General features: G+C 44.6%; 1 protein-coding gene and 2 non-coding genes across 4 annotated transcripts; all 3 read left to right on the plus strand.

Annotated features, from left to right (window-relative positions):
• The first annotated feature begins 744 nt into the window (after positions 1 to 744).
• LOC144687511 (solute carrier family 25 member 3-like) lies at positions 745 to 15030 on the plus strand. 2 transcript variants are annotated; one of them, XM_078553743.1, is made up of 7 exons: positions 745 to 1001; positions 1680 to 1810; positions 3910 to 4089; positions 5271 to 5452; positions 10476 to 10648; positions 13623 to 13733; positions 13820 to 15030. In XM_078553743.1, the coding sequence occupies exons 1-7, from the start codon at positions 836 to 838 to the stop codon at positions 13975 to 13977; spliced, it is 1101 nt and encodes a 366-aa protein (XP_078409869.1). In that variant the 5' UTR covers positions 745 to 835; the 3' UTR covers positions 13978 to 15030. The 2 variants fall into 2 exon arrangements, with proteins under 2 accessions (XP_078409869.1, XP_078409870.1); XM_078553744.1 differs by lacking the exon at positions 1680 to 1810 and adding an exon at positions 2028 to 2152 and having other exon boundaries at positions 747 to 1001.
• On the plus strand, positions 5490 to 5738 carry LOC144688161 (small nucleolar RNA SNORA53). Its single transcript, XR_013578361.1, has one exon. It is a non-coding gene; the product is annotated as a small nucleolar RNA SNORA53 (small nucleolar RNA).
• LOC144688162 (small nucleolar RNA SNORA53) lies at positions 14439 to 14688 on the plus strand. The gene has a single exon (XR_013578362.1). It is a non-coding gene; the product is annotated as a small nucleolar RNA SNORA53 (small nucleolar RNA).
• Positions 15031 to 16537: the final 1507 nt, after the last annotated feature.

The following is a 16537-nucleotide window of genomic DNA, read 5'->3' on the forward strand; positions in this document are numbered from 1 at the left end:
CAATCTCTGACTCTGGGCACTCTCTCTGCCTCTACCCGCACTCTCTGACTCAGGGCTCTCTCTCTACCTGTATCCGCACTCTCTGACTCGGGGCACTCTGCCTGTAACCATACTCTCTGACTCTGGGCACTCTCTCTGCCTCTACCCGCACTCTCTGACTCTGGGCACTCTCTCTGCCTGTACCCGCACTCTCTGACTCGGGGGCACTCTGCCTGTAACCATACTCTCTGACTCTGGGCTCTTTCTCTGCCTGTACCCGCACTCTCTGACACTGGGCAACCTCTCTGACTGCACCCACAATCTCTGACTCTGGGCACTCTCTCTGCCTCTACCCGCACTCTCTGCCTGTACCAGCACTCAGTGTCTCTGAGCACTCTCTGCCTGTACCGGCACTCAGTGTCTCTGAGCACTCTCTGCCTGTACCGGCACTCAGTGTCTCTGAGCACTCTCTGCCTGTACCGGCACTCAGTGTCTCTGAGCACTCCATGCCTGTACCGGCACTCAGTGTCTCTGAGCACTCTCTGCCTGTACCGGCACTCAGTGTCTCTGAGCACTCTCTGCCTGTACCCGCACTCTCTAACTCTGGGCACTCTCTCTGCCTGTACCGGCACTCTAACTTGGCTCGAAAGCCGCTAACACACCGCAGCTGCGCGAACAGACGATCCGCCCTTTCCACCACTGGATCACGTGCACTCCCCGGCAGCCATTCAGAGAGAGGGCCAGGGCCTTCGTCATGGTGACGTGTTGAAGGACGCATTGATTAGCGGGAGGTCGCGGGGTCCTCCGAGTCGCCGCCATTTTAGCCGTGGATTCTGCAGCCGCTGGTACCGCTGCTATGTTCTCCCCGGCTGTGTTGAGTGTTGCTGCGGCAAACCCGTTCAGCTCGCCCCGCTTCCAGCTCTTCACAGACTCCGGTGCTGCTCATAGGGCCCAGGCTTCAGAGGCAAAGGACCTCACAGCAGCTCCCACTCGCCGCCTCCTCGCTGCCGCCTCCGCTCAAGGTAAGTCTTGGACCCGTGGAAGACTGAGGCCTGTTGGCCGGGAATGGGCGCCCGGGACGCCCCGAGGGCGGATTTTTGGCCTTGGGTCCGGGCCGCCCTTGCCCGGTGACCTCTGCGGTGCTTCCGGCTTCTTCCCGCCGACCGGCCCATGGGCCGAGGATGTGGCTTCCCGAACCCCCTAACTCCTTCCCGACGCCCCCCACCCCGCATCTCCTTCCCCGGCCTCTCCTCCAACCCCCCACCCCACTCCCCGGCCTCTCCTTCTCCGACACCCACCCCACTCCCCGGCCTCTCCTCCGACACCCACCCCACTCCCCGGCCTCTCCTTCTCCGACACCCACCCCACTCCCCGGCCTCTCCTTCTCCGACACCCACCCCACTCCCCGGCCTCTCCTTCTCCGACACCACCCCACTCCCCGGCCTCTCCTCCTCCGACACCCACCCCACTCCCCGGCCTCTCCTTCTCCGACACCCCCCCCACCCCACTCCCCGGCCTCTCCTCCGACACCCACCCCACTCCCCGGCCTCTCCTTCTCCGACACCCCCCCCACCCCACTCCCCGGCCTCTCCTCCGACACCCACCCCACTCCCCGGCCTCTCCTTCCCGACCCCTTCCTCCCACCGTATTTCCTTCCCACCCTTCTCCTTTGTGCTCTCACCCTCTCCTTTCCTACACAGAGCAGGAAGAATATAGCTGTGAATATGGCTCGGCTCGCTTCTATGCCCTATGTGGCCTGGGTGGGATCATCAGCTGCGGTACAACACACACGGCCGTAGTGCCCTTGGATCTGGTGAAATGCAGGATTCAGGTTTGTTGTATGGTGCATGGTCCCCAAGCACTGGCACCTCAGGAGGAGAGGCTGGAGGAACTGGACTGCCTGCCTTGGCAGCTTCTGGACACTGGGTTCAGGGCCTCCCCTGGTAGCAGTCTTGCCTGAACAGCTTTACCATGGCACAAGCCCAAGTCCTCTGTGTTGCATGTACAGACAACTAACTGCATGGTGTGTCTTTATTTTGTAACTGCAGAGGAACACAGCTGCGAGTATGGCTCTCCCAAGTTTTATGCTTTGTGTGGATTTGGAGGTATCCTGAGTTGTGGTCTAACACATACTGCTGTTGTGCCCTTGGATCTGGTGAAGTGTCGAATCCAGGTGTGTATTTCATTTTAACATCAGCTGGACATAAGAACTAGGAGCAGGAGTAGGCAATTCAGCCCCTCGAGCCTGTCCAGGCATTCAATACAATCATGGCTGATCTCATTTTGTCCTCAATTCTAATTTTCTGCCCCCCCTCTAATAACCTTTCAACCCGTTACTAATTAAAAAATCTCTCTATCTCCTCAAATTTATTCAACGTCCTGGCATCCACTGCTATTTGAGGTAGTGAATTCCACATATTCAATCATGAATTCCAGTAGTGATGTAAATGAGGTCTCAGACTGGGAAGCCCATCTTGTTTAGGGAGAAGAATGACGGTATTGCAAGTTTTGTTTTGGTAACCACTTCGTTCCAAGCATAACTTGACCAAATAACTGGTGCTGGCAATGAGACTTTTGGAAAATTTACTAATTTAATTGAGTGCTGGCTTGTTAAATTCCAGGTAGTTGTTGCAACAACATTATCACTCACTTGTGATGACCAAATAGGCTCCTCATGTGATTTTTTATTTTCCCCAGCAGCTTGACTACCTGCATAAGTTTTGTATGAGGCCTGGTGGTAATGTGTTCTGCAATTCTTGTTGAGCTTTATGCTGTTCATTTTAATATGCTTCCCTGTCTTGTAACTGTGCGGTTAAATCAGTCGCTTGTCAAACTTTTCTTGTAGGAACGATATCTATTCTTTGGCTAACCCTTTGGTTTAAACCTCCAAAATGTTAATAATTTTTAGCCAAAAACAAGGAAAACAGGAAACTAATAGAATCCTGAGCTTTATGTAGGAGTCTGCCCCAGTTTTTCATGGGTGATGTTATGCAGTTCACCTTGTATAGAATTTACTAGGAGTTAACTAGCATTTGAATGGTGTCCCAAAGTCATTCATGGCTAATAAAATAGTTTTTGAAGTGTGATCAAGTGCGCATTTTAGGCACAGCAAGGTGCCTCAAACAGCAATTGATGCATATAGCCTTGATTTTAAAACAATTGTTTGCTTGGGAGAGACCCATGGCTTGTGGGAAGATAAAAGCCTCTTCAGTCCACCTGAAAAGACTTATTAACATCTCATCCCTTCTGTCTAATACAGCAGACTGAGCACAGAATTGAGACAATGCAGGATTTGAATCCATGAGCTACTGCCTCAGATGGTTGTCCACTTTGAACCAAGCTGACATTAACAGCCCAGAAGGTTGCTGTTAAGGTCCTCTACCTTGATTTAATTATTATAAATGCATGACTCCTGATTTCTAAGCTGTTGCTTATTAAACTTGTTTTGTAGGCATGGAGTACAGCTTGCAACCTGTTTTTAGAACTGCACAGTCCATTTGGCCTAACCAACATATGACCAGTTATCCCAAGCTCATGTGCCTGCCCAGTCTTTGTCTCCCTTTATCCCATTCTCTTCAGATATTTTCTAAGCTATTCTCAAGAATCTTTAAAAGTTTCTTAACATGAGGTGCAATGATACAGATGGAAACCATGCATCAAGTTTCAGCCGCAGCACGAGAAGTGGAAGGAGATTTAATTGATTCAAATGCTATATAACTGCATCAAGCTGGCATTTGGCTGGTGACTGGGAAATCAGTGTTGTGCATGCCAGTTAATGCAGTTTTGCCAGATTGGGTTTATTGGAATCTAGAGCCTCTACAGCATGTGGACCTTAAAACATTCCTTTGGTAATTGATGTTCTCTGCTCTAGGATGAGGAAAGTAGACTTTGTCTTAATATAAAATAGCCTTTTTGCACTATTGTGACTAGGTGGATCCTGGAAAATACCAGAGCATCTTCAAAGGGTTTTCAGTCACTGTAAAAGAAGATGGTATTCGTGGTCTGGGAAAAGGATGGGCTCCAACCTTCATTGGCTATTCAATGCAAGGGCTATGCAAATTTGGTTTCTATGAAGTTTTCAAGAACTTTTACAGTCAATTAATGGGTGAGGTAAGTGTTTTTCAAATATTCTGCCTAACTGCTAGTAAAGATTTAGTTGTATTGAACTGTCATGAAGAATGCTTGGAATTGTAGCAGTGCATTGATGTGACCCTGCAATTCAAATGACGTTGAGGTTTCAGTACCTCCTCTTTGATGTTAGCTGATCTTGGCTTAGGCAGTGTGGTTTCTACAATGTGCTGTAGGGAGCAGTGGCTAGAGAAGGGACAATTAGTCAGCTTCCCATCTCTGATCAGTGCCCTGACCTTTTTGATTATTGACATGGTGTCAGTTTGGTTGTAATACATCGCTGTCCCAGCTCAACCCCTCTGGTGGTTTAACTTGGGGTTATCCAAACTTGTGTCATTAACTCTATAATCTATATGATAGATTATAAAGTTACTACCTTATATCTATGTGATAGATCTGAGGTAGTGCATCAAGTTTAACTCCACATTCCATTACCCTACACATATCCCAAGATGATACAGACAGAGCTTGTTTTGATTTGAGGTTTATCAACAAGGAAGAATAACTCCAAACAACTGTTACCTAATATCCAGACAAACAAAATTTAACCAGGGCAAACTGGCCACTTAAAAGATGAACCTGAGTTTTGAAGGTCAATTTTTTCTGAGCTTAGCTGTGATTTGCATGCTGATTAATACATTGGCATCTATCCAGACTCTCTCAGAATCAGCCCAGAGGTGTGATAATGTGGAGTTGCCCCTCCTTGTGTAATGCTTTTTCAGCATGCTTTATCTGTAATTTGAGAGGGTTAACTGGATGTGTTGTGGGTTTTGGTAAGCCATTGTACCAAGTTAGTAAAATGATTGTTGATCACTTAAATTTCTGAGCAGTATTTTCCTTTTAGCATTTTATATTTTTTACGTTGCAGCTTCAGGAATTTTGTATTCTTTAATTAGGTAACTTTAATTTCACTAGAATGCATTTTTAAGGAATTCCCAGATTTCAGGCCAGCAGATTGTGGTTTTATAGCCAATGGTAATGCAGTGACTAGTTGTGCTCATCTCTTCACCTGACAATTAAGGGAATGGGAAAATACATGTTGGTGATCAATCTTAAGTACTCAGCAGATAGTGTAGATTGAAGGTGAAAAGACTTTCCTTTTGAGAACTAGAAACCGATGATTAAGTATTCAACAGGAAAGTTATAATGCTTTCTCATTATAGGAAAATGCGTACCTCTGGCGCACATCTCTGTATCTTGCTGCATCTGCCAGTGCTGAATTCTTTGCTGATATTGCACTTGCTCCAATGGAGGCTTGTAAGGTCCGAATTCAGACCCAACCTGGTTATGCAAACACTCTGAGAGAAGCTCTTCCTAAAATGCATGCTGAAGAAGGCCTTTGGGCGTAAGTATGGATCATATTCATTGAATAAAACTTGACCAACACATTTCCTTAGATCCGCCTTTGGGATGTATCTGTTTTGCTGTGCTGGCAGACCTCATGCATCATGGGTTCTCCAATATAGTTACCAGATAATCTGCAACTTCTGTGGTTGTACAGTCAAAGGTGCTTGAGTCATTGATGTGTGAGAATAATATACCTGCATGTTAGCCACATTTGTTCCAATGTGAACAGCCTGTATTCTGAATGCTGTTTTCTGCCATTGGGACTCGGCTGGTTTGCGGACATCGGAACTAATTTTTGTTTATTTATATGGATACGTGAGTGATAGGAGTAGGTTGTTTAGCCCCTCGAGCCTGTTCTGCCATTCAATCAGACATAGTTGCTGATCTACCTCAATAACATTTTCCTGCACATACCCCTTGATGCCTTTACTGTCTAGAAATCAATCACAGAATCACAGTGCAGAAGAGGCCCTTCGGCCCATCGAGTCTGCACTTACACGTGAGAAACACGTGTCACGTGAAAACTACCTACCTAATCCCATTTACCAGCATTTGGCCCATAGTCTTGAATGTTATGATGGCCAAGTGCTCATCCAGGTACTTTTTAAACGATGTGAGGCAACCCGCCTCCACCACCCTCCCAGGCAGTGCATTCCAGACTGTCACCACCCTCTGGGTAAAGTTTTTCCTCCTGCCCCTCACCTTTAATTTATGCCCCCTTGTGACTGACCCTTCAACTAAGGGGAACAACTGCTCCCTATCCATCCTGTCCATGCCCCTCATAATCTTGTACACCTTGATCAGGCCGCCCCTCAGTCTTCTCTGCTCCAACGAAAACAACCCAAGTCTATCCAACCTCTTCATAACTTAAATGTTTCATCCCAGGCAACATCCTGGTGAATCTCCTCTGCACCCCCTCCAATATAATCACATCCTTCCTATAATGTGGCGACCAGAACGGCACACAGTACTCCAGCTGTGGCCTCACCAAGGTTCTATACAACTCCAACATGACCTCCCTACTTTTGTAATCTATGCATCAATTGATAAAGGCAGGTGTCCCATATGCCTTTTTCACCACCCCACTAACATGCCCCTCTGCCTTCAGAGATCTATGGACACACACGCCAAGGTCCCTTTGTTCCTCAGAACTTCCTAGTGTCATGCCGTTCATTGAATACTTCCTTGTCAAATTACTCCTTACAAAGTGTATCACCTCACACTTTTTTAAGAGTTAAATTCCATCTGCCCATTTGACCATCGCGTCTTTATCTTCCTGTAGCCCAAGGCACTCAACTTCACTGTTAACCACCCGGCCAATCTTTGTGTCATCTGCAAACTTACTAATCCTACCCCCCGCATAGTCATCTATGTCGTTTATATAAATGACAAATAATAGGGGACCCAGCACAGATCCCTGTGGTATGCCACCGGACACTGGCTTCCAGTCACTAACGCATCCTTCTGTCATCACCCTCTGCCTCCTACAACTAAGCCAATCAATCTCCGTCTTGAGCATAATCAGAGAGTGAGCCTCCACAACCCTCTGGGTACAGAATTCCAAAGATTCACCACACCCGAGTGAAGAAATTCCTCCTAATCTCACTCGAATGGCTTACCTCTCTCACTGAGACTGTTGCCCCTGGTTCTAGAACCCCCCCCCCATTGCCCTCAGCAAGGGTAACATCCTTCCTGCATCTACCCTGTTCAGCCCTGTAAGAATTTTAAATGCTTCAGTGAGATCACCTCTCATTCTTCTAAACTCTGGAGTATATTGACCCATCCTCCTCAATCTCTTCTCATGGGGCAATCCTCCAGTCTCAGGGATTAGCCTGGTGAACCATTGCACTTCCTCTTTATCCTTCCTTAGATATGAAGACCAAAACTAGACAACACTCCAGGTGTGGTCTCTATGATTCTATACAATGGCATCAAGACTACTTTATTCCTGTACTCAAATTCTCTTGTAATAAAGGCCAACATGCCATTTGCCTTCCTAATTGTTTGCTGCACCTGCATGTTAGCTTTCAGTGATTCATGAACAAGGACACCCAGGTCTCTTTTGACATCAACACCTCCCAATCTCTCACCAATTAGCAAATGCTCTACTCCACATTTTTATACGTGTTCCATCTGCTGTGTTCTTTGCCCACTCATTTAGCTTATCCAAATCCCCTTGAAGTATCTTGCAACTCCCATTACCACCTAATTTCATCGGCAAATTTGGGAATATTAATTTGGTCTCCACCTCTGAATCATTGATATTGTGAATAGCAAGAGCCCAAGCACTGATCCTTGCAGTACTTCACTAGTCACAGCCAGTTAACCTGAGTGCCCCATTTTTTTTAGGGGTGGTGTGGCAATGTCACTGGACTAATAATCCAGAGGCCTAGGCTAATGATCTGGGGCATGGCTTCAGATCTTATCATGGCAGCTGGTGGAATTTAAATTCAATTAATAAATCTGGAATTTATTAAAAATATAGTCTCAGTAATAGTGACCATAAAACATCATTGTCGATTGTCGTAAAAATCCATCTGATTCACTACTGTCCTTTAGGGAATGAAACCTGCTGTCTGGTCTGGCCTACATGTGACTCCAGATCCATAGCAATGTAGTTGACTTTTAAAAGGCCTAGCAGGCCTCAGTTGTATCAAAACTGCAAAGTCTGCAGAAAGGAATGAAACTGGGCAGACCACCTGGCATCGACCTAGGCACCGGAAACAACAGCAAACCCAGGTGTGTCGACCCTCAAGTTGTCCTTGGTAATATCTGGGGGCTTGTGCCAAAATTGGGAGAACTGTCCCACAGACTTGTCAAGCAGCAGTCTGGCATTGTCATTCTCTCAGAATCATACCTATAGTTCATGTCCCACGCATCATCATTCCTGGGTATGTCCTGTCCCACTGACAGGACAGACCCAGAAAAGATGGCAGCACAGTGGTATACAGTCAGGAGGGAGTTGCCTTAGGAGTTCTCAACGTTGGCTGTGGACCCCATGAAATCTCATGCAATCAGGTCAAATGTGGGCAAGGATTGTTGATTACCATGTACTGCCCCCCCTCCCCCTCCCCCCTCAACTGATAAATCACTAGTACTCCATGTTGAACACCACTTGGAGGAAGCACTGAGGGCGGCAAATCTACAGAGTGTACTCTGGGTGGGGGACTTTAATGTCCATCACCGAGTGTGGCTCGGTAGCACCGCTGCTGACCGAGCTAGCCAAGTCCTAAAGGACACGACTGCTAGACTGGGCCTGTGACAGGTGGTGAGGGAACCAACAAGTGGGGATAAACATACTTGTCTTTGTTCTTGCCAAATCTACCTGCCGTGGATGCATCTATCCATGACAGTATTGGTAAGAGTGAATAATGCTGTTGTCTCCAGAATTATATCAAATGGTTTGGTTGAGTGGGTGGAAAAGTGGCAAATGGAATTCAATCCAGAAAAGCGAAGTAATGCATTTGGGGAGGGCAAAGAAAGTAAGGGAATACTCTATAAATGGGAGGATATTGAGGGGTAGAGGAAATGGGAGATCTTGGAGTGCATGTCCACAGGCCCCTGAAGGTGGTAAAGAAGGCATATGCAGTGCTTTCCTTGATTGGATGACATATAAATACAAAAGCAGGGATGTAATGCTGGAACAGTATAAAATGGTGGTTAGGGCACAGCTGGAATTATGTACCGTTCTGGTCACCACATTATACGAAGGACATAATTACTCTGGAGAGATTGCAGAGGAGATTTACAAGAGTGTTGCCAGGGCTTGAAAATTGCAGCTATGAAGAGAGATTGGATAGGCTAGGGTTGTTTTCCTTAAGACAAAGGAAGCTGTGGGGTCTAGATAGGGTAGTCAGGAAAGACTTGTTTCCCCTAGTGGAGAGGTCAATTACCAGGGGGCACAGGTTTCAGGTGATTGGTAGAAGGATTAGAGGGGATATAAGGGAAAATATTTTCACCCAGAGGGTGGTGGACATCTAGAATTCGCTGCCTAAATTGGTGGTTGAGGCTGAAACGCTTCACTCATTTAAAAGATGCCTAGATCTGTATCTGAAATGCTGTAGCCTACAAGGCTATGGACCAGGTGCTGGAGAGTGGGATTAGAATGAGTGACTAGTTTGTTTTTTCTGGAGCCAGTGCTGGTGATGGCTGAAGCAAAACAAACACACTTTGGTTATAAAACATAGATATGAGAGAGCCTGGTGCTGTAGAATCAGCCCTGTTCAGGCTCCAGCCAGTCCTGTTGCCATATCATCAAGTTTAAAGATTTTAATTTTCATTTCAGAATATTGAAAATGGACAATAGCTTTGAAGGACATTTCAACATCCAGAAAAAAGCAAAATTCTTGTTATGGATGTAATGTGGCAAAAATATCTTCTATCTGTCTTCAGCTTTTGCAGAATACCTTGGTTGGCATGAGGATTGTTGAGGGGAAAGAAATATTGCTGCAGGGTTAACTTGATCCAACTTGTACAAGTTCAATCAATGTATCTGCAAATCTAGAGGGGCTGCTAAACTACCTTTGTGCAAGTGCAGTCTCTTGGACTTGTTTGTTTTGTGAGAATTGTACCCTATCACTTTTCAAATCCAGGAACTGTCAGTATCTGGGGATATTTAAGGAGCTGTTTGAACTTTTGAGATATGGTTAGTCCAGAAATGCTGTGTATACATTATTTGCAGAGGTATGGGTTAGCATTTAGTTCGCAGTTTAGTATAAAGACTTGTACTGTAAATGTCATTGCTAGGTCCTCATTTGGTGAGATTTGATCTATCTATTGAAGGTCAGAGCCTAATGGAGGATAATTGCAAATCCTATAATTGGCAAAGTCAAGTTCTATTTGTTATCCACTTTAAATACAGATATTAACCAAGATTAAGAAAGATACTCTGAAGAGCAGATTGTTCAGGCAGACTAAAGTGGAGTGTGGAATTTGCAAAAAGTTATTCCAACTACATGTTTTTGTCCTGGATGGCATGAGAGCTTCTGTAAGTTAACAGCTTTTTTCACTTAATTCAACAGATTCTACAAAGGTGTTGTCCCTCTGTGGATGAGACAGATTCCCTACACAATGATGAAGTTTGCTTGCTTTGAGCGCACAGTTGAAGCACTGTACAGATATGTGGTTCCCAAACCTCGTGTTGATTGTACCAAAGCTGAGCAGCTGGTGGTGACTTTTGTTGCTGGTTATATTGGTGAGAAAATCATTTGATGTGTCTCTGGAATGAATGTACCCTTGGTTTTATATATGCACTGTCGGTATGTTTGTGGCTTTGTAAATAAGTTAGTGTATAGTGCACGGTTGCTCTATTATGACTGCTCTGCCCACATCATTGTTTGTAAATGCCTCAAGCATTTTGAGCCTTCTCTGCAGATTAGTTTGTGAAAATTAGCAAATCATCTCAATTTCCTCATTGCAGAGGCTGGTTAACAACTTTCAGTCTCTCCATAGCAACATCTCCTGCTGCGATGTCCAGTTAGATCATTGCTGGTCTGTATCTTAACTCCATTCACTCACCTGTTTTAGTTCTGTATTCCTAAAAAGAAATATCAGTCTGTTTTGAAATTTTCAATTGTCAACCTCAGTAGCTCTTGGCAGAGAGAATTCCATAGGAACATGAGTAGGCTGTTTTCGTCTCTTGGATCTGTTCTGCCATTTGATGAGATCATGGCTGAGCTATGACCTAACCCCATTTACCCACCTTTACTTAATATCCCTTAATATCTTTCAGTTAACAAAAGTCTGCCTTGGGTTTAAAATTTACAAATGAGTGAACATCAGTTGACGCTTAGGGAGTTCCAAACTTTAAAACTATTTGTGTAGGAGTATTTATTAATTTTACTTTGAGATGAAAAATAGTTTTTCTGTCATCTCTATATCTTCCTCCTATTGTCTTAAACTTTGATCAAATCACTCTTACACCTCTAAATTCCAAGAAACACAATCCTGATTTGTGTAATCTCTCAGTTGAACCCTTGAAACCCAGGAATTATTCGTGTCAATTGTGGTAGCACTGTCAGTAGTACCTTCCATGACACTGCTCTGAGAGCAGACAATACTTGACTAGATGGGCTTTGTCCTTTTATGTAGACAAGATGTACCTGAATAATTTTCCACATTGTTGGGTGAATGCCAGTAGTTGTACTGGAGCGGCTTGACTAGGGTTAACTAGTTCTGGAACACAGGTCTTCATACAATAGCTGGGATGCTGCCACGGTCCATAGCTTTTGCTGTGTGCAATGCATTCAGCAGCAGGATTCCTTGCCCACATTTGACCTGATACCATGAGACTCCATGGGGTCAGGAGTCGATGTTGAGGACTCCCAGCGCAATTCCCTCCTGACTCTATATCATTGTGCTGGGCCTGTCCTGTTGGTGGAACACGACATAACCAGTGACGGTGTTGGTGGTGTCTAGGACATGATCTGTAAGGTATGATTCAGAGGATGACTGTCAGGCTATTGCTTGACTAGTCTGTGAGACAGCTCTCCCAATTTTGGCCCCCAGATGCTAGTAAGGATGACTGCAGGGTTGACAGGGCTGTGTTCGCCATTGTCGTTTCCAGGTGGTCCATCCGATTTTATTTATTTCTTAGCTGTTTGATACAAATTAGTGACTTGCTAGGCCATTTCAGAAGACATTAAGAGTCTACAGGGGATCAACCCTGGTGCAATGAAGAGTGCAGGAGGGCATGCCAGGAGCAGCACCTAAAAAATGAGGTGTCAACCTGGTGAACTCAGGACTACTTACATGTCAAACAGCATAAGCAGCTAAGCGATTCAACAACCAACAGATCAAATCTAAGCTCTGCAGTCCTGCCACATCCACTTGTGAATGGTTGTGGGCAATTAAACAACTCATTGGAGGAGGCTCCACAAATATCCCCATCCTTAATGAGGGGGGAGCCCAGCACATCAGTGCAAAAGATAAGGCTGAAGCATTTGCTACAATCTTCAGCCAGGATTGCAAGTGGGTGATCCATCTTGGCCTCCAGGGTCCTCAGCATCACAGATGCCAGCCTCCAGCCAATTCAATTCACTCCATGTGATTGCTGTGGGCCTGGAGTCACATGTAGGCCAGACCAGGTGGTACGAGCAGGTTTCCTTTCCTAAAGGATATTAGTGAACCAGAAGGGATTTTCTGACAATCAACCCATGGCCATCACAACTTTTAATTCCAGCTTTTATTGAATTCAAATGTTACCATCTGCTGTGGTGGGATTTGAACACAGAAGCCCAGAACATTACCCTGGGTCTCTGGGTTATAGGCTATCAATTCCCCCAAATATGACAAGGTAACAAATATGACACCAAGGTTGCATAACAGTTGCTATGGGGCCCTAGGGAATACCACTGGTCAAATTTGAGTGTGCCCGTTATTTGCTCTTGTGTGCTTGTTTTCGTTCTCTCAACTACCTGTGTCAGTAGCTGCTTAACAATTCTACGTGCTTCTATTTTGATGTCTCTTACTTCATCTGCCTCCTTGCTCTTTATAAATCCTTGCTGGCTCACAGCAGTCCATATCTGTCCAAGTGAACTGTTTCTGCTAGCCGGTGGATCAATAGTAACCAGAAGAGAGACGTTAAGAAAATAACTGGCAAAACAACCAGAGAAGTGAGAAGTTCTTTTACACTGTCCGTTATCTGGAATGCACTACCTCAATTTGTATGGTTGAGGAAAGAGTAGGAGAATGGGAGCAATTGGATGTTCTTCAAAACGCCAATGCAGACAATGGATTTGATGAGCTGCTGGGCTGTCATTCTGTTTTAATAGTTAATTCAGTTGGTCTTCTACTTGATCCTTTGGGTCAGTGGAGCTTGGGTATGGACATTTCCTGTAAGTTAGGATCAGGTATCAGTGAAGTGTGTTTAATTTTGAAACTCATGCTTTGACGCATTGAATAACCTTTGCTTAGAGTCCTGGTGTGGCTAATTGCAATTCACTGCTCAAATGGTTCATTTAGTTTCACAGTATTGTCTGGTAATGGCTTGGATCCCATCTCCTTCAATTGTGGCTTCTGACAGAAGCTTAGTTCTGTTTTCAAATATTAAAATATATTTGGAAATAGTTCATGTTCTATGGCATTTAAACCATTTCAGATGAGACAATTGTTATTACCCTGCCACACGTCTATTTTTGTAGAATTGACCAATGTTTTTGTTTTTTCAGCTGGTGTATTTTGCGCTATTGTGTCTCACCCTGCTGACTCTGTGGTGTCAGTGCTGAACAAGGAAAGGGGTAGCTCTGCATTACAGGTTCTGAAAAGGCTTGGACCTTTAGGTAAGCCATATTCCAGATGTGCAACACTTCCAAATTCTAAACATGTCCTGTATGTGATGACTACATTGAACATCTGTTGTTTGCAGGAGTGTGGAAGGGGCTCTTTGCTCGTATTATCATGATCGGCACTCTGACTGCCTTGCAGTGGTTTATCTATGACTCTGTGAAGGTGTACTTCAGGCTTCCTCGCCCACCTCCCCCAGAGATGCCAGAGTCACTGAAGAAGCAGCTTGGGTTGAAGTAAAATTACATGGACTTGATTTGTTAACCCTGGCTCAGTCAGATAATGTCACTTCATAAGACATGTAAAAAGAGCTATTTAATACTGAAAGTATCATGTCTGTAATGCCATGTTGATGAACCATGGCAGAGTGCAGTCTATTCATCAACTCCAATTCTGAATAAAGAACAATGACCCAAGTTTTAAGATGTGTAATTTATAATTGGTTTATCTGAAGAGTCTATTTCATGACTATTTAAACATAGTTGAGTTTAAAACAAATCATTTCATTCTTGAAATTCACTATTGGTAAAGAGCTAAACACCTTTACTGCTGTTTGTTTCACCACACCTTATCACTCTGATCAGCAAATACAAAATGTTTAAAGCTTCTTATAGATGTTAGCAATTGCACCTAAATTATTTGAGTTTGTAAATTTAAATGCTAGTAGTTGGAGACTTGTTTGGGACAGTTTTTAAAGAAAACACATGCTCCTTAGATCCACCTTTGGGGTGTATCTGTTCTGCCTTGCTGGTAGATCTCTGCACCCTGGTGTTGGGTTCTCCAGTGGGCTGGCAGGAGACATTCATCAACTTGTGGTTGTACAGTCAAAGGTGCTTGAGTCATTGGCATGTTAAAGTAATATACCTGCACGGTAGCCCCTCAGTTCTGATGTGAACAACCTGTTACTCCAGGCTGTTGGTGCCATCAGGACTTTGCTGCTGTGTGGACATGTTTATCAAAATCCATCTGGTTTAAATATTGCAATGAAGTGATGTTCGCAAGCTATTCTGGCTGCTTAGTGACCCCATGACAGTTGCTGGTTGTGCTAACTCGCCATTTTGATATAGAAGTGCTGGCATCAGAAAATGCCTGCATAAGACCTTGATTGATAAAATGGCTGTAACATTGCAATTACCTGTAATGTTTTTACATTGGCCACTTCAGTGTTAAATGTTTTAATCTGACTGACATTAAACTTGAACCAAGACACTCCTTTGTATGTGTTAGGACGATTGTTTGTTCCACTCTGGTTATTTGGGTCAGTAAGCATTAAAGAATATTTGCAACAATCAATTTTTCTTTCATTTTATTCCGTGTTCACATATTTCTTACAATGGTTTTGCTCCTGGACCTTGTGCAGCTGTCTTTGTGACTGCATGTCAGCATGCTCCAAGCAGAGGTTACTGGAATGGCGGCAGAGTTCATGATTTTTTCCTCCCCTGACTCTCTCCCCACCCACCCAACCACCATTCCTTCCTTGGCCCAGGGCAGTAAATGATAGCATCTTGACTGTTGAGACTGGCTAACTCTGCACGTCAGGAATGGGACTTGATACCCCTCCTTGTCTTTGTATCTAGTTAGTTTTTCCATCTCCCAATGTAAAGGGAGAGGAGGGTGGTTACAGTTGTCCTAGAAAGTCAGGCACCGAGCAAAAAAATACTTGTGGGAGGAAGAAAGTTAGAGCAGTAGGAGTTCCCCACTGAGCAAAACGGCTTTGTATTTGGTAATGTACCCAATGTCCAGCATGCTTTATCTGTATAGCAGAGACATGCAAACAATAATCTTCCTTCTCCCATGTGGTCTAAAAGCCAGAATTCTAGAAGACCAAATTGAGATTTGCACAATGAGTCACTGAGTGAGCTGCTAAGGTTCTGCAGGACTGGGAACAAGCTGAGTGAAATTATGGCTCAGGCCCATTGGCTGAATTGTTTGCAATAGAACTCAGCCCTATCAAACCCATAAGACTGCTAGCAAATCACCCCTTAGCCTTCTCTTCCAGCAAAAAGCCTGGTGCTGATTACTGCGAGTGTTGACTGAGGCAAGGTAGGAAAACAAACCTTGAAGTCCTGAACAAAGTTCAGCCCGCTAAGTGCACGTCTTATATATGTAGTTGTGAAACACATTGGCATGTTTTCCTGCTGAATTGAGCGGACGATCTGGCGGGGTGGGGAGAGTTCGACAGGCTGGCCTTAAAATGATACGCTGATGTATTACAATGAGGTTCCCGATGGTGGGGAATGCACCCCACCATCGCCGAGTTGAGCAGACGATCACAAACTGGTTTCACAACCTCATGAAACCGATTCTTGGCCTTCCCGCCATATTGCCTGCTTACATCCAACACAAATGGGCACAGAAAATCCCAGCCTATGACTTTACTAATTAACCCTGCTTCATTACGCAATACCAGATCTAAGATAGCTTTATCCCTAGTCTGTTTTACAACATACTGTTCCAAAAAACTCAAACATTCTACAAACTTATATTTTTGACCATTCTTGCCAATTTGATTGTCCCAGACTGTATGAAGATTAAAGTCCACAATTGTTACATTTCCTTTGTTATAAGCTTCAATAATCTCTTGTTTAATGCTCTGTCCAATGGTATAATTACTGTTAAGGGACCCATAAACTACTCCCACCTGTTTTTTCTGACTTTTGCTATTTCTAATTTCCACCCATACTGATTCTACTTCATGACCTTCAGAGGCCAGATCCTTTCTCACTAATGTCCTTATGTCTTCCTTTATGATGAGGGTTACCTCTCCACCTTTACCATTTGGTCTGTCTTTCTGAGGTAT

This window comes from Cetorhinus maximus, chromosome 12 (genome assembly GCF_964194155.1).
Source record: "Cetorhinus maximus chromosome 12, sCetMax3.hap1.1, whole genome shotgun sequence".
In the NCBI taxonomy this organism is placed as follows: domain Eukaryota; kingdom Metazoa; phylum Chordata; class Chondrichthyes; order Lamniformes; family Cetorhinidae; genus Cetorhinus; species Cetorhinus maximus.